Source organism: Podarcis bocagei, assembly GCF_964188305.1.
Source record: "Podarcis bocagei genome assembly, chromosome: 3".
Classification (NCBI taxonomy): domain Eukaryota; kingdom Metazoa; phylum Chordata; class Lepidosauria; order Squamata; family Lacertidae; genus Podarcis; species Podarcis bocagei.
In genome coordinates, this window is record NC_138127.1 from 91772295 (window position 1) to 91798466 (window position 26172).

A 26172-nucleotide genomic window follows, 5' to 3' on the forward strand; every position below is an offset into this window, starting at 1 on the left:
AAGCCACCCACTGGATCAAAAACTGTTACAGGAGCACTTGGCCAACAATTCCATTCAACCCTTTGAGTCGCAGAAGGGAAGGGGGGTTTTCACTGGTGGTACCAGTGTTGTGGAAAACTCTTCCCGATAAAATATGAAGCCCCATTAGTATTGTCGTACCACCGGCTCCTCTCTAAACAAGGGACCTGCTGTTTCAACTGCTGTTTTATTGTTGTATTGTTTTAATGGACCTGTACATTTTCATTGGGGATTAATACACACCGTATTTTTCGCTCTATAGGACGCACCGGACCATAGGTTGCACCAGACCATAGGAGGGGGAGAACGGGGGGGGGGGGATTTTCTTGTTCTCCCCCTCTAAAACAAGGTGCGTTTTGTGCGTTCAAGGTGCGTTCACCCGAAGCCTCCGGAGGCTTTGGGTTCCTTTCGACCTGCTCTTTGTTGCTGGCGGTGGGGGGAAGCACTGCTTTCCCCCACTGCCAGCCTCAAAACCAGGTCGGGGAGCAGCGCAGAGGCGCCGACGTCTTCCCGCTGTCCCCTGAGCTTGTGGGGCTGGTGAGGGGGGGGAAGCATTGCAGCCTTCCCCCCACCTTCGTACAGCCTTTGTAGCCTCCGCTGCCCTGCGGAGGCTTTGCGCAGCTAACCCCAAGCTAGAACAGCGAGATGGAGCACTGCGCAGCGCTCCTTCTCCCTGTTCTGGCTTTGGGCTTAGTCACGCAGCCTGCATTCGCTCTATAGGACGCACACACATTTCCCCTTAATTTTTGGAGGGGAAAAAGTGCGTCCTATAGAGCGAAAAATACAATAGTATTTAACATTTCAATGAAATTGTTCTATTGTGCTCTTCAGTTATGTGTGTTTATTTATCTATAATTAAGCTTAATACTTTTAAATCACTTAGAAGCCACCTTGGCAAGTAAGTGGCATATTAACTAATAACTGAAATAACAGTGATAAAGAAATCCTGAAAGCAACTTACCTGCTGACCTTGCATGCCTTGTACCAGCCACCATACTCTGCATATGCAATGTTTTCTCTGTGCTTGCTCTGGAAAGAGGAATTGGGGAATGAGGAGGAGAGAAAAAAGAGAAGACTTTATTAGAATAGTCAAAGCATCAGTGCACTAAAGACCATGGTTGGTTTGTTTGCCTCTGCTTGCGTGCCTAGCAGGGATAAAAAGATATAAGCTTGTTTGGTCCCAGTTACCTTGCCACAGTCACGAAATTAAAAGACGCCTGCTTCTTGGGAGAAAAGCAATGACAAACCTAGACAGCATCTTAAAAAGCAGAGATGTCACCTTGCCAACAAAGGTCCGTATAGTTAAAGCTATGGTTTTCCCAGGAGTGATGTATGGAAGTGAGAGCTGGACCATCAAGAAGGCCGAAGAATTGATGCTTTTGAATTATGGTGCTGGAGGAGACTCTTGAGAGTCCCATGGACTGCAAGAAGATCAAACCGATCCATTCTATAGGACATCAGCCCTGAGTGCTCACTGGAAGGACAGATCGTGAAGCTGAGGCTCCAATACTTTGGCCACCTCATGAGAAGAGAAGACTCCCTGGAAAAGACCCTGATGCTGGGAAAGATGAAGGGCACAAGGAGATGGGGATGGCAGAGGACGAGATGGTTGGACAGTGTTCTCGAAGCTACCAGCATGAGTTTGACCAAACTGCGGGAGGCAGTGGAAGACAGGAGTGCCTGGCATGCTCTGGTCCATGGGGTCACGAAGAGTCAGACACGACTAAACAACAACAACCTTGCTGCCATGTCGGCTCCAATATTGGTATGCTTTGAGACTACATACATATAGACCACGACCATTTAGAACAGGTGTGAAGAACCTTTGGCCTGCCTGGACTACAACTCTCATCAGCCCCAGTGGCCAGGGATGATGGGAATTGTAGTTCAGCAACATTTTGAAGGGCCAAAGGTTCTGCACTTCTGGATTTAGAATGACACCACTGTCCCCTAAAAACTGGAGAATGAGGTAACAGATTCTGGGAAGACTCAAGTATGTGATTAAGGCAACTCGGCAAAGATACCAAAGGCAGCTTTGATCATTAAAAAAACAATTAGTGAGCTTGCTGGTCTATTACAGGCTTAAGCTAAGTAGCACAGGTCTTGCTACATTTTTTAAAAAGGGGGAGATGGCTGCCCCAACTTATGCATAGAAAAACATATTGTTAAGGAAATATCTGTTTCAGCCAAAAGAGATGAAATGGTGATGCAATGCCTGGGACTTTGGAGTTCACAGGTCTGCAAACAAGGACACAAGCCTAAGTACATAAAGATGCAGTCACAGTAAAAGGTAGTGTAAGAGGAGATCTTGTAAGAGCTTAATAAAAGTTAATTCCTTTAACAAGCGACTAAAATCCTTATTAAGCAGAAGAGCCAGTCTCAAATTTCTCTTCAAATACCTGAAGGGGGCAAAGACTTGTTATCTGCTGCCCCAGAAGGCAGGGCTAGCCAGATCTGATGGGCTGAAAGTTACAGGAGGGGGAGATTCGGATTCGACATTAAGAGACGCTTCTTGAAGGTAAGTACAGTTCCATTTACGTGTGTGTGTGCCCTCTCCCTTTCAGAGGGATATTCCAGTTTCTGAATTTCCTGAACGGAGTAAGGGATTCAGCTAGGCCAGGCCTGAACGACTGTCTCTAACTAACAGTTCCTCAAAGCGTAACTTGAATGTGTGGCCAGAAACTGAAAGCCACTTTGTCTGGTCTGCTCCCTCTACCCAGGAACAAAATTCCTGTCTTCTAACAACTTCCCACCAGAACTGTGCCCAACCATTTTATTTATTTTTTTAACCACTTTTCTGGGGGAGTCAGCCAAGGAACAGTAGGCCGATTGAGGCATTAGGTTCCCTAGGCTTAGAAAAACTTCCTGTTGTTTAAAAAAAGAAGAAGTTATTTTTAAATTACTTTGGAGGAGGAGTTGCTCCTCCAGAAAATTCCCTGGCAGGCCTGCTATCTGGGGGATTCCTAGACGGTCATGCCTCAGGCTAATGCCGACAAGGGTTTAAGCGCTGAATTTGTGGGGGAGAAGTAGGTTAATGCATGCCAGGGCTCCATTCCAGCAAGGATGGGTGATCCTGTTTCGAGCACTGTGTTACCAGGCCAAAGCAAGAGGACTTGGTAGTCCTCAGTAGGGCTATTCAAAATGTGGGCTCTTCATTACGGAGACAAACAGGATGCCCAGAACAGGGTTTTAATTGTGCTGCGTTTCACCCAAGTCTAAAAATCGCAATTAGGTTGCTATGGGGAGCTGCATTACTGCCGTTGCGAAGGGTGAGGACTCTGCTTCTGACCTTCTTAAGAAGGTATTCAATTCAGACCTTTGGCCCTCCAATGACGTTCAGAAGACGGCAGTCTGGGGTAGCAGGAGACCATCAATGGCTATTAACCTCTAACACAGGCTCCCACAGGTTTTCCATATAAACTGTGCTGGATCTCTCAGGCACCTCTGATCTACTTTGATCACAGTAGCTCCGACGGACACTAGTGCCCCATATAGCTGCATCATTCTGTACGAAGAACTGGCAGACTTAGTATCCAAGAACAGGCCATTAGGGCATTTTGTAGGTAAGGATTGCAAGAGGCATTGTCACAGGATGTGGGGTCAGGGGTCGGAGTCAGCAGTTTGGCTGAAAACTTCTGCCCAGCAAGAAGAGTTCCAAACTTATGAGCTTACCTATATGAAGCTGAGAGTCACCCTCATCCATTTAACGGGGCTTAAAAGTCTTAATTTGCACTGAAAACCTTTGAGATGGCACTGAGATATCTCTTTGTAAAAAGGACCATCTTTCTGCCCCATAGAATACTGTTCCCTTTCGGAACAGAAAGCTTTTGTTTTTGTTTTAAAGGGCAATATGAATTTAGGGAACCAGACAGAGGGCCTTTTCGGTGGTGGCGCCCGCCCTGTGGAATGCCCTCCCATCGGATGTCAAGGTGATGGACAACTACCTGACATTCAGAAGACATCTTAAGGCGGCCCTATTCAGGGAAGCTTTTAATGTATGATATTTTAGTGTTTTTTGGTTTCTGTGGAAGCCGCCCAGAGTGGCTGGGGAAACCCAGCCAGATGGGCGGGGTACAAATAATAAATTATTATTATTATTATTATTATAGTTGTTCCTACCCAGGGGCTGCCCCACAAATGGGAAACCTGTGACCCTCCAATGTTGTTGGACTACAATTCCCATCATCCTTGGCCACTGGCCATGGCGCCTTAGATTGATGAGAGCAGGCATTCAATAACATCTTGATGGCCAGAGTTTCCCATCCCTACCTTAGCCTGTTCCTTAGGGGTGTTTCCTTAGTAGTACAATGAAGATGGTCTATCTATTCCCACCTCCCAGAGTCAGCATGTACAACATGCACTGCGAAAAGGTGCCCCAAGTCCAACCACAGGAAGATGGCCATGGCTGCCATTCTATGCACATTCACCCGGGAGCAAATCCCACTGTGTTCGAGGAAGCCTGCTTTGAGAAAACATTTATGTATGGATGAAGATATGTTACGTGGATAAAAATATGACAAAAGGAAAGTGGGGGAAAAAGGAATGCTCTAGCAAGATGAGTTTAATGCTTTTTAATAGCATGGCAAAGAAACCGAGAATGCCAGTAGGAGATGACATCATGGAGAATGGAAACCGAGTACATTACTGAAGAGGAGCTGCTTAGTCCAACAACAACATATGATCTCACTCCTCTGCACTGGTTGCAAAAATCCTCTGTTTTGCCATTCTGGAAAGCTCCAGTTCACTTCTGCATTCAAAGAAAAGCTCATTTAGCTTAGCTGTTAAGATAAAAGTTCTTAGCTGGGAAGTCCCCAGGTCACTGACCGTCCCCAAGTCAGCCACTGACTTACTCTTGACTGTCCCGTCTCAATCTGCTTCTCTCCCCCCCGCCCCCCCCCGCCTGCTTTGGGGATACTGTGTTGACCTACCCAGAAAGGTTGGTGATTACTGTGATGGCATGTATAACTTTGAACATATATGGGCTGGGAGACACTTCTGAAATACACAGTATTATTCAGAAAGTTTTCCCTAGAAAGCAAGATGAATGTTGGTACCTGTTTAGATATACAGATGTTTTTAAGAGCCATAGCTCTGTGGCAGAAGATCTGCTTTGCATGCAAAAGGTCTCAAGTTCAATCCCCAACATCTCTAAGTAAGGCTGCGAGTGTCCCCTGTATGCAACCCTGGAGGACCAAGGGTCTGATTCTGTATAAGGCAGCTTCCTATGTTCCCACAAACTACAGAACCTTTAGACATCTCCCTTTTCTGTCCGTTTCAGCAGAGACTGACCCACTTGGTGTCTTCCAATTATCACTCTTTTTAAGAGGCAATGAGTTTGCTACTTACAGACCTCTAATTGTAATGCCGAGTACTGCAATGTGCGGAGAGGTGTGCTTGCAAACACGCAGGGCCACATGGCGGGCATGTACCAGGAAGTCTCTATCAGTCACAGTTCACATGGATGTCCACAATCAGCTTTATTGTATTTACACTTTTCATTCCTACTTGGGGACAGACCCCAGCTCAGTGACAAGAGCATATCCTTTGCCTGCAGAAGGCTCCACATTCACTGCTGGAACCTCTAGTAAAAAGGCTCAAGTAGCAGGTGATGGGAAAGACCTCAGTGATGGAGCACTTCATTCACCTGCAGAAGGCCCAGGTTTCAATTGCTGACATCTCCAGGTCGGGCTTGGAAGATTCCCTGTCTGAAACCCTGGAGAGACAATACAGAGCTAGATGCACCCAATGTCTGACCCAGAATAAGGCATCCTATGATCCTATGAGATGATGGAGAGCCATTGCCCATCAGACTAGAAAACAGATGAACCAATAGGAAGCTCCCTAGTCACAAGAATGCTTCAAGTGTTAATTGGGCCTTAGTGACTAACTTAACTAGATGCTTGCTGCATTAAGGAACTGGGAGGGGAAATGGTCTGAGCCTTATTGTTCCACCTTTTTCCAGCTGCTCCCTGCTCAATGTGCTGGAGTGAAACTCTGCTAGAGGAGGCCAAAGTAGCCACAGTAGTGTTAATGAATGTTAGAAGGATGTTGGATAGAAACTAAGCGGTTTCCAGCTGTAATGCTTTAAGAGATATGGGGAAAAAAAGGTTTCACAAATGGGTAAAAGTTTAATGGTAAGGATTTGCTGAACTAACAAATCGAACTGGAATACAAAGAAGGGAGGTATGAGAAGGTCCGAGGAAATAAGTGTATGGAAGTTATGTTATTGAAAATTAATGTGTGTTTTTAACTGTTTTTTATTTTGTATGTTTATTTTTCTTTTTTTGTTATATCTTAAAAACTTTCAATATCTTTTTTTAAAAAAACAACAAAGTAGCCACAGTAGTGAAAGGGCAGTCTACTGAAGGAAGACCATGCAGGAAAGAGTCAGGTGGGATTAGAGTACCACGGCTCCAGGTTTGGGAACAAAACCTGCCCCCCTCATTTGCTTCCTGTCTGGAACTGAAGAATGCATGAAATATTTAAATCATGTTCACAAGTACTTGACAGAGAGGTGTTGCATCGCAGTGTTTTTTCAAGCATGTGATGAGAAACAGAGAAGGTTGGTGGAAACAAAATTACATAGGATTAAAAGGATCGGCAGACAGATTGCTGATAGGAAAATGAAGAGGACCTAAATCAGTACCCTTAGCTTCTTGATAAAGATCCTGGTTGACAAAAGAGGGAGTTTTGCCTCAAGAACTATGTATGAAGTCTCTCATTTAACCAGCTGACTCATTTGAGCCCATGATCCAGGTGAAATCCAATTAAAAGACACCCAGCTGTTTTTTTCCAGAGGAAAATTTGTTTCAAGTGGCTCTTGATTTCAGCCACTTCCTGACATGAGATCATATCATAGCAGGGTCAGATTTTGTTAGCCAACAATATTCAAGGCAGCACATAAACACACAGTTCTCTGACGTGACTCAGAGATCATCCAGCAAGAGCAGCAAAAATTCTTCAGCGAAGAAAGGCTAGCTCAAAACCTGAGAAACAGGCACCCATCTCACTCATTCTAAACCATCTATTCCACAGGAGGGCATTCGGCAAGCCTGGTAGCGATAAGAGCGCCAATACCCTACTTATTTCTTGTAGTGACATGGCCCATGTTCAAGGGAAACAGCCTGAGACATTAAAGCAGGCATCAGCCATCAGTAAGATTTGTAAAAATGGGAGAGAAATCGAGAAAAAGAAAACCAGGTGGGTTCTGCTGAACTGAATTCCAGCATGGAAAGAGCTTTTATATTCCTGCTTGTGAAGTTCTGTGCTGTGCTCAGCACCTTAGCCCAGAATGTTTCAGAAGCATGTGAAGTCTTTGCAATTTATCTGTTTCCAAAGGAGCCATGAGCCATTGCTCACTGCACCATGGGCTGGAACATGTCTCCTAAGTATCTTGGGCTTGCTGTAGCTCTAATAGGCAGGGGTTCCCCCACATATCCTGGTTTCTAAGACTGGGAAATCTAAAGCAGAAGGTGATGGTGCAGAAGACTATAGTGTCTTCCTATTACCCTTCTCTTAAGCCTTGGGGCTGAAGGAGCTATTTTTTCCTGATCAGTCAACTGAGCTTTCCAAATGACCGAATTCTGAGGCTTGAGATTTATTTTTCTAAAAACATTCTGGTTCTGCAGTCTGTGGCCCAGAAACCTGCTGAAATCCCTTCATCTTCCACTCTCCAGTTCGTCCTAAGGAGTGCACTATAATAAAGAGAAAATATGCAAGGCACAGGAAAAACAGGGCAATCAATTTCAACTCCTGCCCCAGAAAGTTTCTATGCAGTCTGAGTAGCAACCCCTCATCCCTACTGCCCCCCATGACACATTAACACACTACAACCCAACAAAATACTGCTGCACTAAGGTATTCAGCCCTCCGCTGCAGCTACCAGTCAGCAGGTTTGGCACCATCAGAGATCCACTCTAAGGCAAAGAGAGGATGCTGCCATTTCTGGAGCTCTTCCCAATGCAGGACAGGTGAACAAGAAAAACTCAGGTGTGCGCTGTGTGCCTGCTCTCACCCACCAGAATAAATGTTCTCGCACTCACCTTGCTCATCTCCTCTCTTTCTTCTGCATGCATCCATATCGGCTTGTGCTCGTCTGCAGGATAAAATACAAATCTGGTCAAAACAAAACAAAACAAAACAAAACAAAACAAAACAAAACAAAACACCCTGTTGGTATTTCATAAGGAATGCTACTCTTTCCCATGGTACAGTCGAGAAAGGAAGAAGCTTAAATTTTTGGATCTGTTTGCTTATTTTCTTTGGAGGAAATAGTTTTTGTCAGCCGGGTCATGAAAAGAAATAGGTAATTCAAAGAGTACTGTTGGAGAAGGAGATAGGCACCTAGGCTCCAGTCTGCACCAGTGGTGTTTGGGGGGCGGGCACAAGGGCGGCTGCCCTGGGCACAAACTTGTTAGGGGTGCAAAATTTCAACACCTGGTGCTGCCTCAATACAGCTGTGCACTTCTGGCACTGGGCTCCTTTGAAAATGGTTTCTACCTATAAACCAGGAAGTGACCTCTTCCAGACAACGGAATGACTCTTTTCTTATCTCCATGGCTGCGATTTCCTGGGTGACGTGGACGCCGTTTGGCAGTTGAATGCGCATGCGCACTCCTTTCCTCCCACAGTGTGGTCCTGGGCACGGGCAACCCACGATACACCACTGGCCTGCACACCCCCACCAAGCCCTCCTCGCTCTTCGCTGTCCGTACCATCCACAGAGCCAAATTCCTTCACATGGGCCCGGGTGAGGATCTCCTTGTAGAGGACCTCTGCTTCCTTATATTTGCCTTGTTTCAGGTAACAGGAGGCCTGGGACAGAGGACAGGAATGACAATCTTAAAAATGCAGCACAGGCAGCCACCGATCCTCATGCGCGATACCCATCCACCCCCTTTTCACCACCCAGTGGACTCACCAAATTGTTTTTTGTTTTGGCCACGTTTGGGTCGTCAGGCCCCAGGCGCGACTCATAGATCTCCAGCGCCCGACAGTAGTAATATTCTACCTCTTCATACTTTCCCTGATTCTGGCATAGCAAAGCCAAGTTATTTAACTGTTTGGCCACATCCGGATGATCTTTGCCTAGAACCTGAAAAGGAGGCAAACAAACAGAAAAGGCTAGTTAGGAAGAAAAGAAGCAAATCTGGGAATATGGCAGGATCCTTTTACTTTGGGGGGGGGCAGGGAGTGGCCCATGGAAAGTCATTTGGAGCTTCAGCTCTGGCAGAAATAGCTCCTTCTGCATCGTATTTGACACCTGCCCCTCCCTAGGCATTGCTCTGAATCCACATGGATCCACACTTTGCATGCAGAAGGTGCCAGTTTCAATCCCTGGCATCTCCAGGTAGGGCAGGGAAAGATGCCTGCATGAAACCCTGGAGAGATGCTGCCGGTCAGTGCAGACAATACTAAGCTAGACAGACCATTCTAGACTGACTCGGGAAACTTCCTATCTAACACACATGCTCCCCTTTCCTGAGTAGCATTGAAAAGGGTTGCAGAGGCCCCCCCGGCTGGTTGTCTTGACACCCTGGCCCTTTCTTCTCCAGGGGGGAGGGAATTTACCTTTTCCCGGATTTCCAGTGCTCGCTTGCATAATGGTTCTGCCTCCTTGTATTTCCCCCTTTTGCCATAGAGAACAGCCAAGTTATTCAGGGTTGCTGCAACCTGTAGAGAAACATAAGCAGACCTACATTAGAGCCATGGAAGAACTATAGAAGAAAGAAAGAAAGAAAGAAAGAAAGAAAGAAAGAAAGAAAGAAAGAAAGAAAGAAAGAAAGACCTATCAAGCAAGATTCCTTTAAACACCACTACCTTGCAACCATCCATGGCAAAGATGGTCCAAGATTTTTACAGCAGAATGGCCTAGTTCAGGGACTAACTCGCTCACCTTACCTGTCTGGACTCCTTGTTCAGCTTTTGCAGCAAAAAGAACACCCCCCCCCCTTTGAGCCATCTAGCCCTGACTTTGTCACCAAACCCTCAGCTGACCATGTAACATGACACTCCTGCAAGTCCCCTTGGCCACATGACTGGCTTACAACTCCCCACTGCCCAGAACCTCCTTCTCATCAAAGTCCAGGGAAACGGCTACTTACTGCAGGGTGGTCCTTGCCAAGCGTCTTCTCCCTGATGGACAGTGCATCGTTCAGAAGGTGAGCTGCCTCCTTGTATTTGTTCTGATCCCTGCAGCACAAAGTGAGGCACATATTGAGCAATACTGGAGGGACAGAGATCGTATCACACAAGACCCAGGGAGGTCCTTCCTCCTTTGCCACACAACTTCCCACAATTAAATTCAAAGCACTGAGTTTCATTGTCCCAGACAACTGTTCCATAGTTACACAAGGGGGAAACCCAAGAAAGCCCTGTTCCTTCCAAAGTGAGTGAGTGTCTGCCGGAGTTGATACGGTTCATTACTGAGTTATTCGAAGCTTGAAAGATCGCTCTCCTTCCCAGGCTGAGAGGAAAATGGTGAAAACAGGGTATTTCTTGGGACAGTGCGATTTTTGCAGCTGCTGTTAAAGTTGCAAAACAATGAAGCACGGGGTGGTGCAATGGAGAACTTCTGAAACAACAATGGGGTACGATCTCTGCCCAAGGCATGATGGAGAACAGCAACAACAGGGAAAAGATAGACATAACATTTTACAAGGACAGGAAGAAACATCACAGGCAGAATAATTGCCACACACAGGAAGGTCAAGGATATAGTTTGAATGCTTCACCTGTAAGTTTATAAATCATTTAATGTGTCAATACAAATGGAAGTCGTTAAAATGGCAGTTGTTGTATAAGGGATTGTTATTTTGACTGGTGTGTAATTGAAACTAGTAAGATTTTGGAATGCAGAAATAAAGTAAATCATCAAACCATCAATTCTAGCACGTGGGGCCCGCCTAAATTATATAATTTGGCATCTGAATGGTTGGTATTAATAATTGTATTATAATTTGGCATTGTTATAACGAGGCTATTATTGGATTGTTGTAATTGAAAACTAATAAAAATTATTATTAAAAAGAAGTGAGTGTCTGCCATTCCTTCCTCCTCTCACCTGTATACTAACGCCAAGATGTTCAGCATAGTGGCCACGTCAGGGTGGTCGTGGCCCGAAGTCTTCTCCAAGTCCTCCAGCGCCTGCTTGCAGAGGGGAACAGCCACTTCGTAGCGTCCCTGGGAAGCGTACTGGATCACCAGGTTGTGGAGTGTGCGCAGGCGTGCTGGGATCTCGTAGCCGCCTTGCTGGGCGGCTGCCGCTGCACTGCTGTGCGGATGAGGCACTGCAAACATAAGAGCGCATTAATCGAGGATAGAGGAGGCAGCTCGCAATGCCATGGGGGCTATGGCCCATTCCTACTGGCTAGCACTCCGTCTCAAACCAGACACAACAGCCGCTGGAAGATAGGTCCAAAAAGGTAGCTTTATGACTCTTCCTTTCATCTGTCCTCTGCACACAGTTACCCCAGTTACCGCTTTGATTTGCAGAACGAGCACTTTGATAAGTGCCACATGATGCTTGTTCTTGCACTTGCAAGGAATTATACACCCAGGAACTCCCCGCCCATTGATATTAGACAGGCACCTTTGCCATACTGTCTGCAAAAAACCTCTTCGCTTAGGCAGCAGTTCTCATCCTGTGGGTCCCCAGATGTTGTTGGACTACAACTCCGATCATCCCTGAGCTCTGGCCTTGCTAGCTAGGGGTGATGGGAGTTGTAGTTCAACAACATATGGGGACCCACAGGTTGAGACAGGCTGGCTTAGGGCAAGCATACCCAGACACATGGAATTTTGACATGTGTTTTAACATGTGATTTTATTCTATTATGCGTTTTTTTTAAAAAAAAACAAACAAACTGCTGACTTTACTTGCATTTTGAAAGCTTGTTTTTAAAGACCTGATCTTAATGTAAATTTTGCATCGTCTTATGCAAACTGCTTAATGGTTTTGATGAGGAAGTGGTATGCAAATCCTGCTGGTTAAATAAATGAATAATAAAATAAGGAAGGAATTCAACCTACACCCTTGGCCCTGGTCCTCTTCCTCATTTGGAAACAAGTCATCCAAGGAATCTTTTGTGGAATCGCCTTCTTTCTCCTCCTGGGACATTGATGGGGGGGGGGGAGAAACAAAGAAAAAGGGGGAAAGGAGAGCATGAGTGCTTAATATTTCGCTTAAGTAGTTAAGCTTAAGCTTAACCAACCAAGCCCATTCAAAGGTTCTCTTCCCCAGCAAGAGAAGACCAACCCAGTTACTGTAGCTGGGGTGAGCCGTGCCTATCTCATCCACCCAGACAAACTCAAATTGCTAGATGCTCTATCAGGACCTCTTGGAAAGACCATCGCTACTAGACTTTCAAGCAGAAAGAGCTCCATGTCAAGACACAGGCATCTTCCCCCACTCCAAAATGTTCTGGGTGCTCACCGATGGGGACACATCTTCATCGTATTTCTTCAGCTGGTTCATGAACTCCAGGTGCTTCTTTTCCTCCTCGAGCTGCGCCACCGTTTGCTCGCTGCGCTGCAGCTTCTGCTGGGTGTTTGCCAACTCGTCCCGCAGCCACTGGTTCTCCTGGCACAGCCGGCGCACCTGGGCCCGCAGTTTCTGCTTCTCGGATTCCACTGCGTTCAGGTGGTTTGACAAAGCCATCATCACCTGGCCCAAGGGAAGCAAGAAGAGACGTTGGCTGTTGCCCAAAGCAGAGGTGGGAAAACCTTTCTCGACCCTGAAGGGCTGGGCTTCCTCCAGGGTAACCTTTGGGTGGTGGGGGCAGGGGGCGCATTAACAGTGGTAGGCGGAGCCACAGGCAAAAGTGGGTGGAGCAATGAATGTAAATTACTTTTGTACAGCATGCTAGTTTCTAAACCCACCCACCAACACATATCCCTCTCTTTGGAGGGAAGAGAATCATTATCAGAGCTCAGGGACATATTCTAGCCAGGCAAAAACATATGGCCATGAACAGTTCAGAGGACCAGCTAAAGAGGCCTGCGCACGTAGGCCCCTCACAGGCCTGAGTCTCCACACCCCTGGCCTAAACGCAAGAATAGTGCCCCCTTGCGAGGTCCCTCTTCAATGGCAGTTTCCATGTTGCTCTAGGCAAAAACCTCCTGGCTGGCCTGACGTAAGGTTCCCCGTCTCAGTAAAAAGAAAAAAACTACTACAGGAGATTCCAAGGCCTGCAGGAAGTACAAGTCAGATGACCACCTAGCCCAAGTCCTTGCCTCAGACTAAAATATGCAACGCTTGGGTTCAACAAGTTGGGATGATCATCTGTCATGAAAGCTTTCAGGTTCCTGCACACAAGGATTGGACTAGTTCTATGATTCGATGAAGTTGTGGTCTTGGGGGGGGGATATGGCCCCTTAAGGAGTGCCATAAGGGCCCCACAGCTGCCCCCATAAGTCACCTCTGGGCTGCCAAGGAGAAGCAAGGCTGCGGTTAATGAGTAAGAGGAATGGGAGTGGGGGAGACACAAAGTTGGAACCATATTAAAGACAACCACGCCAGGCAGGCCACAACAGCTGCTTGTCCAGCTGTATTCTGGAGTCTTCCAAGACAACACAAAGGGTAGTGGGACAGGGGAGGACTTGAAGACCAGCAAAATGTGGAGGGCCTGATCACCTCTTCGGGTCCCTTATTTGTCAAGGAGGAAGGGATGGGCAGTGCTGCTGGACAGAGGGCCCAGGACAGAGGAACAACAATTCCTAATCTCCATTCCCCATCATTCATGCAGATTAGCTGAGTACCAGATTTGTATCTCCAAGGGCTGTGCTAAAACTGTTACAATTTTGCATCTATAGAAGCTGATCCTTTGACTTTCATATGCTGGTGCACATACACGTTTAATGAATAATAAAAATCTGAATAAATGTGTACTTGGCTTATTTTGCAAAAGTTACCACTTTTGCTAAATCATGGGATGGAGAAAGGATCGACTTTAAGGCACCTGAGCAAGGAACAGAAATCCAGCCAAACACACACACACACACACACACACACACACACACCTGCCCTGCAAAGTCGAGACTTCAGCAACTTCACCAGAATTTCACACAAAGTTTCAAGCCTATCCTGACAACCAGAAGGCTAGAAACTTGCATTTTTAAAAAAAGAAATGCTACAAAAGCTTATAGATGTTGAATTCTATGCCCAAAGCTGCAATTATCCTGTATAAGAGTGGCAGAGTCCTGCCTACACCCAAACATGTTTGGCAAGCATGATTTCACAGGGCCAGCTAAGGCAATATACAGTACTTGACAACCTTTTTAAACAATGATTTCCCATACAGTCGTACCTTGGAAGTTGAACGGAATCCGTTCTGGAAGTCTGTTCGACTTCCAAAACATTTGGAAACCAAAGTGCAGCTTCCGATTGGCTGCAGGAAGCTTCCAAAAGCTTCGGCTTCCAAAAATAGTTCCCAAACCAGAACAGTCACTTCCAGGTTTGCGGCATTCGGGAACCAAAACATTCAAGAACTAAGCTGTTCGAAAACCAAGGTACGACTGTATTTCACTTACTTTGACGGACCCATATACCGCTCCAAGACACCCCAATGGGCTGCCCCTTACCTGAGCCTCTCCAAGTCCCAGCTCAATCATCTCCACTGACTTGCGCAGCAGGTTGGCCTTCTCGTGCACTAAGTTGGCTTCCTCGTCCTTCTTCAGACACTTGATGGTCTCTAGCAGGCTGTGCAAGATCGAGTTGTGCTCATTCTTCAGGGCTTCCAGCCCCTGCATCACTAGTTTGGTGTTGGAGATGATCTCCTCTTGGCTGAGCTTGTCCATCTTCTCCTCTCTGGGATATACCATCGTGGACATAGTCATGCGCAGCTACGATCCCCACCTACGGAAGGAAAGGGCAAGGTTGCTCACTTGGACAGGTCAGGTCCTGAAACGTTTAAAGCAACAGCTGCACACAGCTGATCCCACAGAGAGAGAGGTCTTATTCCCACTTAGCCTTATCACCTGGAGAGAAAGAGAGAGAGGGAGAGAGAGAGAAGGAAATTCCCACAACACCTCGCGGCTCTGTGTCCTTGCATAAAGAGGAACACGGCATGTCATTGGTAGGCGCAACTTGGGTAAGGTTGTGGCGACGTCAAAGCTGCTACCACCCCCACACCCTTGGGAATAAAGAAAGCTGATTTAGCTGCCATTTAAGAGCATGAGAGGAAGAGCAGAGAGCACACCTCCAGCCCCAGAGGTCACATAAATCCAGCACGGAACGGGATGAAACAGGGACACATAGATTACAGTATGGCCACCGAAAGACAATGAGAAATTAAGTTGCTATTTCTTTCTCCTCACAACCGAAAGCCTCAATGGCTCAAGAAATACAAGGGTATCTTGCAGAGAACTAGGAGGACAAAATGTTTTGACGGTCTGGTTCCGGACTCAACTCTATGGAAGAAAATGACGGGGATTCGCACTCTCAGAACTGAGGAGGGTTTTGGAGTAAGTGTGGGGAAAGGAAGAGAAGGTGCTGTACAATTGCTCAGCTCCTCCAAGCACCTTGACAAGTCAAACCTTCCTAATTTCCGATCTGAGACTCTGGGAAGAGGCTCTGTCTCCCACCCACAACCCCTCATTTGCATTTCCATGGCTGAGTTTTCCCAAACGGCACTGTACAAATGCTAGCCATTGCTGAACGTCGAGGATTAGGGTTTGTGGGGCTTGGCAGACAGGCGAGAAGAAAGAAGGAGCCGCCAATGCGTTCTTGAAACCTGCAGAGCGGCTGAAACGAACGAGCCGGAAACACACAGCTTTGACAGTGAGAAAGCTGGCAGCCTTCACTAACGCATACATACACATTTGCCACCCGGCAGTGCAAAGCTAAGCAAAAGTTTGCCTAGGAAAACAAGGAAGAGAGAGAGAGAGAGATGCAGATTTATACAGAGGCAACATTCCTCCCCAGCCATACGGACACTTTCCCTGTTTTGTTGTTGATGAAAAGAAGACGCCAAGATCTGGTTCCTGCTCCTTTGCCGAGCAGTTACCTGGGCTCAAATCCTGACTCAAAAAGATGTGCAGCAGCAATCCGATCTGCTCCACCCACTGAGCCAGCCAGCCAGCCAGCCGGCCGGCCGGCCGGCAGGTCTCCTTACTCCATGGACCCAGAGGCTTCCACAGGAAGGGGGCTTACCTCATCAGAGCAGCTGTTGCCGTTGGCAGTGCTTGCTGCAGAGACAAGAGACGGAAACCAGGGCTTGTGTGACCCTCCTTGGCAGGAGGCCAGGCTCTTACGCTACCCAGACAAGGCGGAGTAAGGGGGGGGGGAGAGGAGAGAGGGAGGAGGCTATCAGCAGATCTGCCTTTGTTCTCAGTCTGGTCCCACCTCTCTCTCTCTGTGGGTGTGGGTGTTCTCTCCCCGGGATCTTTGCTAGGCAACTGTCCCGCCTCCCCGTGTTTGCCCAGAAAGTCCCACTAAAAGAAACCACCCAGCGCCAGGGCAATGGGTGCCTCTCTCCCAGCACAGCTGCCCTTGATCCCTGCTCCCAAGGTGCGAAAGGGTCTGTCCCTCAAACCTAGGTCTCCTTGCGGCCATAGAGACCGGGAGCAGGAAGAACAAAGAAGGAAGGGAAGGGGGGAAAGGAAGGAGTGGCGAGAGCCCTAGTTTGCTTTTCCAAGACAGAAAGGGGGACTGAGAGCGAGGGAAGGATGCTCAGGCTGCTACAGAGGGGAGAAAAGCAGGGTACGTTCCACCAGCCGGGTGACCAGGGTGTGCAGTTTTTGCTGGAAGGGGAAAGGGCAAAGAAGAGAAAACCTTTTTGTGTTATGGTGGGGAGCCTAAGCACCGGGCATATTTTTGTAAACCACCTCGAGGTTTTGGTTTTTATTTATTTAAACGATCAATGGTCTATACATTTTCTAAAACAATAATAATAAATTTTTATTTATACCCTGCCCTGCAGAATGCAGTTTTCACACCTTAGTTGTAACAGGTGGATGCGGATGTTGTTGCCATTTCGGTGCTATTTAAGTAAGAAGCCCCCCCCCCTCCAAATTCAGAGCCACAGCACCTTCAGCTCCACACATTTAAGCTTAATATAGTCCCCTTTAAAAAAAATAAAAGGTTTTTAATTTCAAGTAATAAAACATACCTATGCAAGGAAAAGAGAGCTTAGTACTTGTACTGAAAAGAAAGAAAAACAGCAGCTGAGGGTTGTAGTTTTAGACGTTCCAAGAAAGGCAATCAAATGAAAGTGTCTTTCCAGAAGGTTCCATGAGTAGATCGAGGGTGAAAACTATGTGTGATTGTTTTAACAAAGTCAATAAAGGGCTACTAAGTTGTATAAAAAGTGTGAGTCTCCCCCCCCCCAACTCTTATTATTATTCCTTTTGTGAAATGGTTAATATGTTCATAAGCAAGATGTCCCATACTTGGGAAACCCAGGCTTCAAAAATATTTGCATTTAAAGTTTTCCCATTTTTTGCAATCACTAATCTAGCATAGTCCCTTATTTTTAGGATACTGGAAAGCTATTGGAGTGGCGAAAGCTTTCTAAACATAGTTCGCAATCCTGTCAGTACAAAGCATTTTTGTTCAGCACAATCTAGTCACAAGGATGTTTAAAGAGCCAAACTCTGCAGCTTAACTGAGTTGTGCTTTATTACATAAAAGGTTAAGGTAAAGGGACCCCTGACCATTAGGTCCAGTCGTGACCGACTCTGGGGTTGCGGCGGTCATCTCGCTTTATTGGCTGAGGGAGCTGGCGTACAGCTTCCGGGTCATGTGGCCAGCATGACTAAGCCGCTTCTGGCGAACCAGAGCAGCGCACAGAAACGCCGTTTACCTTCCCGTCGGAGCAGTACCTATTTATCTACTTGCACTTTGACGTGCTTTTGAACTGCTGGGTTGGCAGGAGCAGGGAACGAGCAATGGGAGCTCACCCCGACGCAGGAATTCGAACCGCCAACCTTCTGATCGGCAAGTCCTAGGCTCTGAGGTTTAACCCACAGCGCCACCCAGTGCTTTATTACATAGATCATAGAAATTATAGTATTATAGAGTCCAACCCCCTGCAATGCTGAAATCTTTTGCGCAACATAGGGCTCAAACCCACAACTCTGAAATTAAGAGTCCTGTGCTCTACTGAGCTATCTCACATCTGCAAACGTCTAGAACTTTTCCACATGTCCAAGACAAAGAGAGGGGCTCCCCAGCACATTTAACTATGAAGATATCCAGGCAAAAGTGCATGTGTTTGTGTACTTAAAACTTGTACTTCAACTGTCTCCATAAACAGAGCCAAAAGGGATCACAAAATAATTCACAAAACTAACAGGTAAAATAAAAATGCGTAACCAAAGAGAATAAAAAAATACAACTAGAGTAAATTGAAATACCAATGGGTAATCACACAGAAGGCCTGTCTATGTTAAAAGACATCTAACTTTCCTTCGAAAAAACTGGAAGGCCTGGCCTGGGCAGGCTATCTTAGGGAGGATGTTCCAGAATTGGTTACATACGCTTCAGGTTACAGACTCCACTAACCAGAAATGCTACCTTGGGTTAAGAACTTTGCTTCAGGATGAGAACAGAAATCGTACAACGGCGGTGCAGCAGCAGCAGGAGGCCCCATTAGCAGTCTCTGCCTGGACACTGAGGTCCAGCGCCGAGGGCCTTCTGGCGGTTCCCTCGTTGTGAGAAGCCAAGTTACAGGGAACCAGGCAGAGGGCCTTCTTGGTAGTGGCACCCGCCCTGTGGAACAGCCTCCCACCAGATGTCAAAGAGAAAAATAACTACCAAACTTTTAGAAGATATCTGAAGGCAGCCCTGTTTAGGGAAGCTTTTAATGTTTAATAGAATATTTTATTTTAATATTTTGTTGGAAGCCGCCCAGAGTGGCTGGGGAAACCCAGCCAGATGGGCGGGGTATAAATAATATTTATTATTATTATTATTATTATTATTATTATTATTATTATTATTAAAGTGGTGCTTCAGGTTAAGAACAGTTTCAGGTTAAGAATGGACCTCCGGAATGAATTAAGTACTTAACCCGGGGTACCGCTGTATAAGACGCCCCCTATTTGGGGGGACTCAAAATTGAGAAAATGCACTATGCACTATTTGTGTGTAAGACGACCCCTTATTTTAAACTTCAAAAATTTAGGAAAAAATATAGTCTTATACACGGAAAAATACGGTATATTTCTTGAGTCTGGGGTACAGCAGCGAGGTCATTCCCACAGCACTGAATAAGCGATAAGTGGCACAGAACTAAAACACAGACACTATATGCAGCTTTGTTATCCATGAAATCCTTTCAATGAAAATATTTTTTTAAAGTGGCACAGAACTACCTAAACACCCTTTAATTGGATCCCTGGATCCAATTAAACTCACTTTGGTTACCAATTTTGTATCAAAAACATTCACCCACAAGGAGAACAAACCAGGAAATTTGACGCTTCTATAACAACTTCTGTTTTCTTCTCATCTTGGTTGTTTGCCAAGGTTACAAAAATAAATACTTTGGGGTGGGGAGTACCAGAATAGCAGGCAGATGGTCACCCTCCCCTATCCAAATGGGCTTGTCACAGCAATACTGTGACCATTTAGTCATGCCTACTAAATCCTCACGCATCTCCGGTTTGAATAAGCTCATCAATGCTTACTTCTAGCAAAGGAAACAGATGAGCTCTGAGCCCTGAGGCTACCAATGCTGGGATTTGACTCATCATAGCTGTAAGGTGTGGGATGGAAAAGGTTTGCAGAAAGCAGATATAGCAGCTCTTCAAAACTAGACACTCTATAAAACTCCTGGGTTCTCTGATCTCTGTGCTTCCAGATATAAATTGGCCGGGAAGGCAAGTCAAGGTAATTATGGGGGAAATGGTAAGTTGTACACTGGGAATCTAGTGACCTACTCAGAGTTCTTTAATGAATCTTTCTTTCTTTTACTATATGGAAGTGAGAAGCACTTCATGTATACAAGCTAAGAGGCAGAGGGTGTGTGTTCGAAGTTGGAGGGGGGGAAACCCACCATGATATCCCATGAACAAAACACTTCTAAGATCAGCATCACAGTCTTAAACGTACAACTGCCTCCAACTCATTTGCCTGGCTCACAGAATAGCGGGGCGGGAATGGCTGCAAGGGGGCGGCAAAGGTATCTCAGGTCTCCCCCCTGAATTTTCCACTTTGGTGAAACCAACAACTGCTAAAACTCTGCCCTGTAAGAGATTCAACTACAGTGGTACCTTGGGTTACAGATGCTTCAGGTTACAGCCACTTCAAATTACAGACTCTGCTAACCCAGAAATAGTACCTCGGGTTAAGAACTTTGCTTCAGGATGAGAACAGAAACCGCATGGGGGCAGTGCGGCAGCAGCGGGAGGCCCCATTAGCTAAAGTGGTGCTTCAGGTTAATAACAGTTTCAGGTTAAGAACAACCCTCTGGAACGAATTAAGTACTTAACCCGAGGTACCACTGTACTTTGTCTTAGAAGGCTGAAGCATTCATCTTGGGAGGCTGCCTGTTGCATCTCTGCATGATTTGCTGCTCTGGACTTGCCTCCTCCAAACCACTGTCCTCTGAGGGAAGCCACTTCTGCTGCTTCTCTGCATTAGGAGTGCCAGGATAATTAACCACCCTCAGAGGAGGGTGCCTGTTGCATCTCTGTGCAAGTCATTGCTCTGGGCGTGTTTTATACATTCAGGAGGCATGTCCAGAGCAAGTGAAGTGGAGAAATGCAAGGGGTAGGCTTTTCTGAGGGCAGGTATTCCTTACTCTTCCTCCTAACAAGCTTTATGTTCAGAGCATGGAAGGGTGATGTCCATTGAGTTTTAACCCCGCCCTGTTCTCCAGCCTGATCTCTAGCTAAAAAAACCTGCTGGATCATCTAATGCAGTGTTTCCCAACTTTTTTTGGGCAAAGGCACACTTGTTTCATGAAAAAAATCTCGAGGCACACCACCATGCCAGATGGGGAAAGGTCACTTTTTACTTATGTAAAAAAAAATAAAAAAATAGTAACAGCATAGAAGGTAATGATTAGGCTAGCATCCCTCTTCCAAATATGCTAGGTTTTTATTTGCAGGGACTGTTCTACATGGGAAGGGGAAAGGAAAGTTAACAGAAGGAAAGGCGGGTGGGAGAGAAAGAGAAAGAAAGAGGGAAGGAAGGGGGGAAGAGAAGTGGAAAGGAGGGAGACCGAGGCGGGGGAGAAGCGTCTGGAGAGTTGCTCCGAAGTTTGGGGGGCCGCGGGGGTGAGCGCGCGTCCCAGGAGGCGGAGGCCAGCCCGGGCTGGGAGCCGCGCCGCGGCCCGGGGGCGGAAGGCGGACTGCGGCTCCTAGGATTTGGAAAGGGGACGGCGCCGCAGGGGGAGGAGACCCGCACGGCTAGGGCAGCGCGCAGGGGGAGGGGAGCGGGCCGGAGGCGGGCGAGGGGGGCTGCGATCCCGTGCGCCGCGAACATGGCCTCCTTCCCCGCGGGCCCCGCCGAGCCCCCCGGCCGGGGAGGGCGGCGCGCCCCCGCCGCCGGAGGAGAGCAGAGGCAGGAGGAGGAGGACGAAGGCGCTGCCAAGGAGGCGCGCCAACTTCTGCCAACTTCGGCGCCCACCCCGTCGCCGCAGGCTCCTCCCGGCCGAGAGCCAGAGGACAGCGGCGGAGCAGGAGGAGGAGGATCGGGTTTGGCGACGGCTGCTGCGTCCTCTCCAAGCGCGGGGCTGGCCTCCGCCGCGCCCGATCCTCCGCGCTCGCCGCGCTTCTCGGCGGAGCAGGTCTTGTGCGTGTGCGAGGCGCTGCTGCAGGCGGGCGACCCCGGCCGGCTGGGCCGCTTCCTGGGCTCGCTGCCGCCCGACGCCGAGGCGCCGTGCCTGGAGGCGCAGGCGGGCGAGAGCCTGGCCAAGGCGCGCGCGCTGCTGGCCTTCCAGCGCGGCGACTTCGCCGAGCTCTACCGCCTGGTGCAGAGCCGGCGATGGGATGTGGGAGGGAGCTCGCTCGCCGCCCCGCGTGTGCCTATGTGGGGCACGTTACAGCCCCGTGACATCAGCGCCACGCAGGCAGCCAGGCAGGCAGACGGTGAGAGCCCTGCGCTGGGCGGCCTCTCCTCGCTGCCGCCGCCCCGCCTCTCGCCGCCCGACTCGCCCGCCTCCCTCCCACGGCACACCAGGCAACGTCTCGCGGCACACTAGTGTGCCACGGAACACCGGTTGGGAAACACTGATCTAATGAATGATGGATCTCCTTTATCCATGCAGATAACATTGGTCCTTCAGCCAAACTATGTTCATTTGGCTGTCCAGCCTTGCAGCATTCACTCCTCAAAAAACATTCAGCGCCAACAAGTACTCTAAAGGGCAAAGCACACCCCTTCCCAGGAGTGCTATTTTTCTAGAAAAAGAGGTGCTGGAACTCATCGTGAATGCCTCCCTTGTTCTCTTATAAGGGCAATGGCACCCACCTGAGAGGTGCCGGAACTGAGTTCCAGCTGAGAAAAGCCCTGCTTCTAAGGAAGGAGATTAAAACATGCATCTACGTGGCTTCAGAATGCTTTGCATACCGAAATGTGACAGGGGTGGAATCTACACACATATAAAAACCACTCTGAAAATGCTTTTTTAAAAGTGTTTTTAAAAACACTTTGAATTTTCTATTAGGCTCACCATCACCATCTAGTGTCACACTTAAAACATTTTATTTGCAGCTGCAGAGCTGAGTCCTGATATAATGCTTCTGACACATTTCCTAATGCACCAGGAGAGCAGTCCATTGGGAACAGGCAACATGAAACATTCCTAATTCACAACCTGTCCAGAAATCAACCCACACAATCAGGTTGGTCATAACAGGGAAAACCCATGAGCTCTTGACCACTAGTAGCTGGGAAATATTTCATTCAGCAGCCATTTCCCTCACTGGAAGATGGGAACAACAACAACAAAAAATCCTTCCAGTTGCACCTTAGAGACCAACTAAGTTTGTTATTGGTATGAGCTTTCGTGAAGAAATGTGCATGCACACGAAAGTTCATACCAATTGTTGTTGTTTAGTCATTTAGTCATGTCCAACTCTTCGTGACCCCATGGACCAGAGCACGCCAGGCACTCCTGTCTTCCACTACCTCCTGCAGTTTTGTCAAACTCAATGTGGTACCTTCGAGAACGCTATCCAACCATCTCGTCCTCTGCCGTCCCCTTCTTCTTGTGCCCTCCATCTTTCCCAACATCAGGGTCTTTTCCAGGGAGTCTTCTCTTCTCATGAGGTAGCCAAAGTATTGGAGCCTCAGCTTCAGGATCTGTCCTTCCAGTGAGCACTCAGGGCTGATTTCCTTCAGAATGGATACGTTTGATCTTCTTGCAGTCCATGGGATTCTCAAGAGTCTCCTCCAGCACCAATATTCAAAAGCATCAATTCTTTGGCGATCAGCCTTCTTGATGGTCCAGCTCTCACTTCCATACATCACTGCTGGGAAAACCATAGCTTTAACTATACGGACCTGAGACCAACCAAGTTTGTTATTGGTATGAGCTTTCATGTGCATGCCACTACTTCACGAAAGCTCATACCAATAACAAACTTAGTTGGTCTCTAAGGTGCTACTGGAAGGAATTTTTTTGTTTTTGTTTCGACTACAGCAGACCAACATGGCTACCTACCTGTAGCTGGAAGATGGGAGTATTTCACCTTTCCCCAGGACTACAGCTTACAACAGAGATGGGGAACTTGTGGCCCTTCAGATGTTGCAGCATTGCAACTCCCACTATCCTAGGCCAGCTGGCTGGAGCTGATGGGAACAGGAGTTCAACAACATCTGGAGGACCAATGGCTCCCCACCTCTGCTTCTGAGAGCTAGAATTCCTGCACTGGGTTGGGCTAGATGAGCCTCATGGTCCCTTCCAACTCTATGATTCAAGTATAGATGGTGGGGGGATATTAGATTGTGCCCACATTTCTTTAAACAGCTACTGCTTCTAAGACATATGGATTTCAACTTTATACTGGGAATAGGGATAACTTCTGCAAAATCCACAAGTGCCCCCACATTCTTGTCTCTGATACATTAGTATCTTGCTTACTAAGGGATGAGACAATAAATATGTCAGCCTTCTAGGTACAGCTGTTGTAAAATAGTAGTTATCAAGGCACTTTTCATCTGCAACATGCTTTGCCATTTTTATGTATGCCTGTCTCACAATTCTGCAGGGGAGCTCGCTATTACTCCCATTTTATGTATGGGGAAGTGAGGCTGAGAAACAGCGACTGGCCCGAGGCCATGCAAAGTCTGAAACAGATTAGCATCTGAACCCAGGAGCTTCCAGACTGAAATCAAACCCACCATCTATTGCAGCACACTGGACTTCAGGCTCTGTAAGATGACTAGCATGCACTAATCCTGTACCTTACTCTGCATTCCCAGAGGCTAGTGCAGAAGTGCCGAGTCCCACTGCACCGGATAATCGAGTTTTATCTTCCAAGAAGCAAGTTTAACCAAGGCAGCAGCAATAAATGGACAAGGACTTTAAGAGAGAAGGGAGAATGGCCTTGGTTGATGTGCCTCCCTAGCGCATCGCGAAATCCCCAACACTGGTAGGCCACATCTATAATTCACACTGAAAACCAGGCTTTGCTTTCCACCTATTAGCTCAGAGTTGTTGCTCTGCAGGAGCTGCACGCCAGCTGCTGCCCTCTGCTTTGTCTTGCGATGCAGCCAGCAACCCCACCCTGCACTACTCGCCAATAGAGCTGCTGAAATAATTCAGAGTTCCCTTTAATCCAATCCATCCCGACACAACCCATGGTCCTTGTTAAACGTGGGCTCCAGCTTCCTGCTCTACCAATCAGTCTGGTCCAGAGGGGCTCCATCTGAATACAAATAAACAAAATAAGCTTGCCGTTTTGCCAGTAAGAACGGACAGCCCTCTGATCTTTGTCCTTCAGCTCCCGAAAGTGGAACCCCCACCCAAACCCAACAGAGCAACTTACACTGCGAAGAAGCCGGTTTCCACAGACGCCTCCTCGGGCCAAGTGAGGCTACAGAAACTGCATGGCGTTAGTTATTAGCAGAACACAGAGAGAGACGGCAGTATTTGATGCTCTGAATTCCCTCTCCACCAGAGGCAGAGTTACTATGCAGTTTGGTGGTGACCCACCCACTGCAGCAGCAGCAGCAGCAGCAGCAGCAGAGATGCAGCCAGACTGCCGAGAGAGCAAATGCTCTCCTGCAAGCACAGAAAGATTCACATCCGAGGCACTGGTCCATAGGAAATGACGGAAATACAAAGGAACACAATCAGCCCCCTTGCAGGCTGCCCATCCTGCAGCCAGGGCAAACAAGCTCTTCAATATGCCCCACCCTGACTTCTTCTCAGCCACCAGTAAGTTGCAGGCTTACTGTACAGTGGTACCTCAGGTTACAGATGCTTCAGGTTACAAACTCTTCAGGTTACAGACTCCGCCAACCAAGAAATAGTACCTCGGGTTAAGAAGTTTGCTTCAGGATGAGAACAGAAATCGTGCAGCAGCGTCACGGCAGCAGCAGGAGGCCCCATTAGCTAAAGTGGTGCTTCAGGTTAAGAACTTTACCTCAGGATGAGAACAGAAATCATGCGGCAGCGGCATGGCAGCAGTGGGAGGCCCCATTAGCTAATGTGGTACCTCAGTTTCAGGTTAAGAAGGGACCTCCAGAATGAATTAAATTCTTAACCTGAGGTACCACTGTATTGCCATTATGTTGGGCTACTGTTCAGAGCTCCTTGGAGGAACGATGGGATTCTGAGCATGGTGTGAGAGCACATGATGCAGCCACCCTGCTGAAGCTAAAGCAGTTCTTCCTACTAAGGTCTCAGGATCACAGCCTTACTAAACTAAGCAGTCAGACTATCCCAATTCTGAACACATTTTCCTGGAAGTAAGCACTGCTAATTTCAATGCAACTTACAGATGGAAGGGTCATAGCTGTACCTAACTACTCCATACCTGCAACAAAACAAACCTACAAACAAGAGCGGCTTCTGCTAAGTATCTAAAACATAATGGGTGGCCTTCCCAATATCCAGGGAACAGCATGTCTTCATTTGAACCTTCCTGCACATATCGATCTTCAAAAAACAAAGGTCCAGATTTAGAAAATCATGGACCACCAAGGTTAGCAAAAAGAAACAAGGCCTGTTTTAGGGACTGTACCCCTGAATTGGAAGC

The 26172-nt window shown here is 47.4% G+C and overlaps 1 protein-coding gene and 1 long non-coding RNA gene across 9 annotated transcripts in view; one reads left to right on the forward strand and one right to left on the reverse strand.

The window, feature by feature from the left end:
• KLC4 (kinesin light chain 4) overlaps window positions 1–26172 on the reverse strand; it is a 64106-nt gene that overhangs the window by 23248 nt on the left and 14686 nt on the right. For 6 of the 8 annotated variants that reach the window (XM_081188602.1, XM_081188604.1, XM_081188603.1 and 3 more), the window contains exons 2-11: window positions 14599–14872; window positions 12452–12682; window positions 12049–12127; window positions 11081–11306; window positions 10122–10209; window positions 9589–9690; window positions 8939–9112; window positions 8733–8832; window positions 8061–8113; window positions 980–1047 (exon numbers count right to left, since the gene is read on the reverse strand). In XM_081188602.1, coding sequence (XP_081044728.1) covers window positions 980–1047; window positions 8061–8113; window positions 8733–8832; window positions 8939–9112; window positions 9589–9690; window positions 10122–10209; window positions 11081–11306; window positions 12049–12127; window positions 12452–12682; window positions 14599–14853 — 1376 coding nt within the window. In that variant the 5' untranslated portion in view covers window positions 14854–14872. Of the gene's footprint in view, window positions 1–979; window positions 1048–8060; window positions 8114–8732; window positions 8833–8938; window positions 9113–9588; window positions 9691–10121; window positions 10210–11080; window positions 11307–12048; window positions 12128–12451; window positions 12683–14598; window positions 14873–16168; window positions 16316–24957; window positions 25076–26172 lie in introns of those variants that run through there. The other 2 variants (XM_081188601.1, XM_081188600.1) reach the window with 2 other exon arrangements.
• LOC308584281 lies at window positions 1756–5021 on the forward strand. Its single transcript, XR_014006736.1, has 2 exons — window positions 1756–2536; window positions 4358–5021. It is a non-coding gene; the product is annotated as an uncharacterized lncRNA (long non-coding RNA).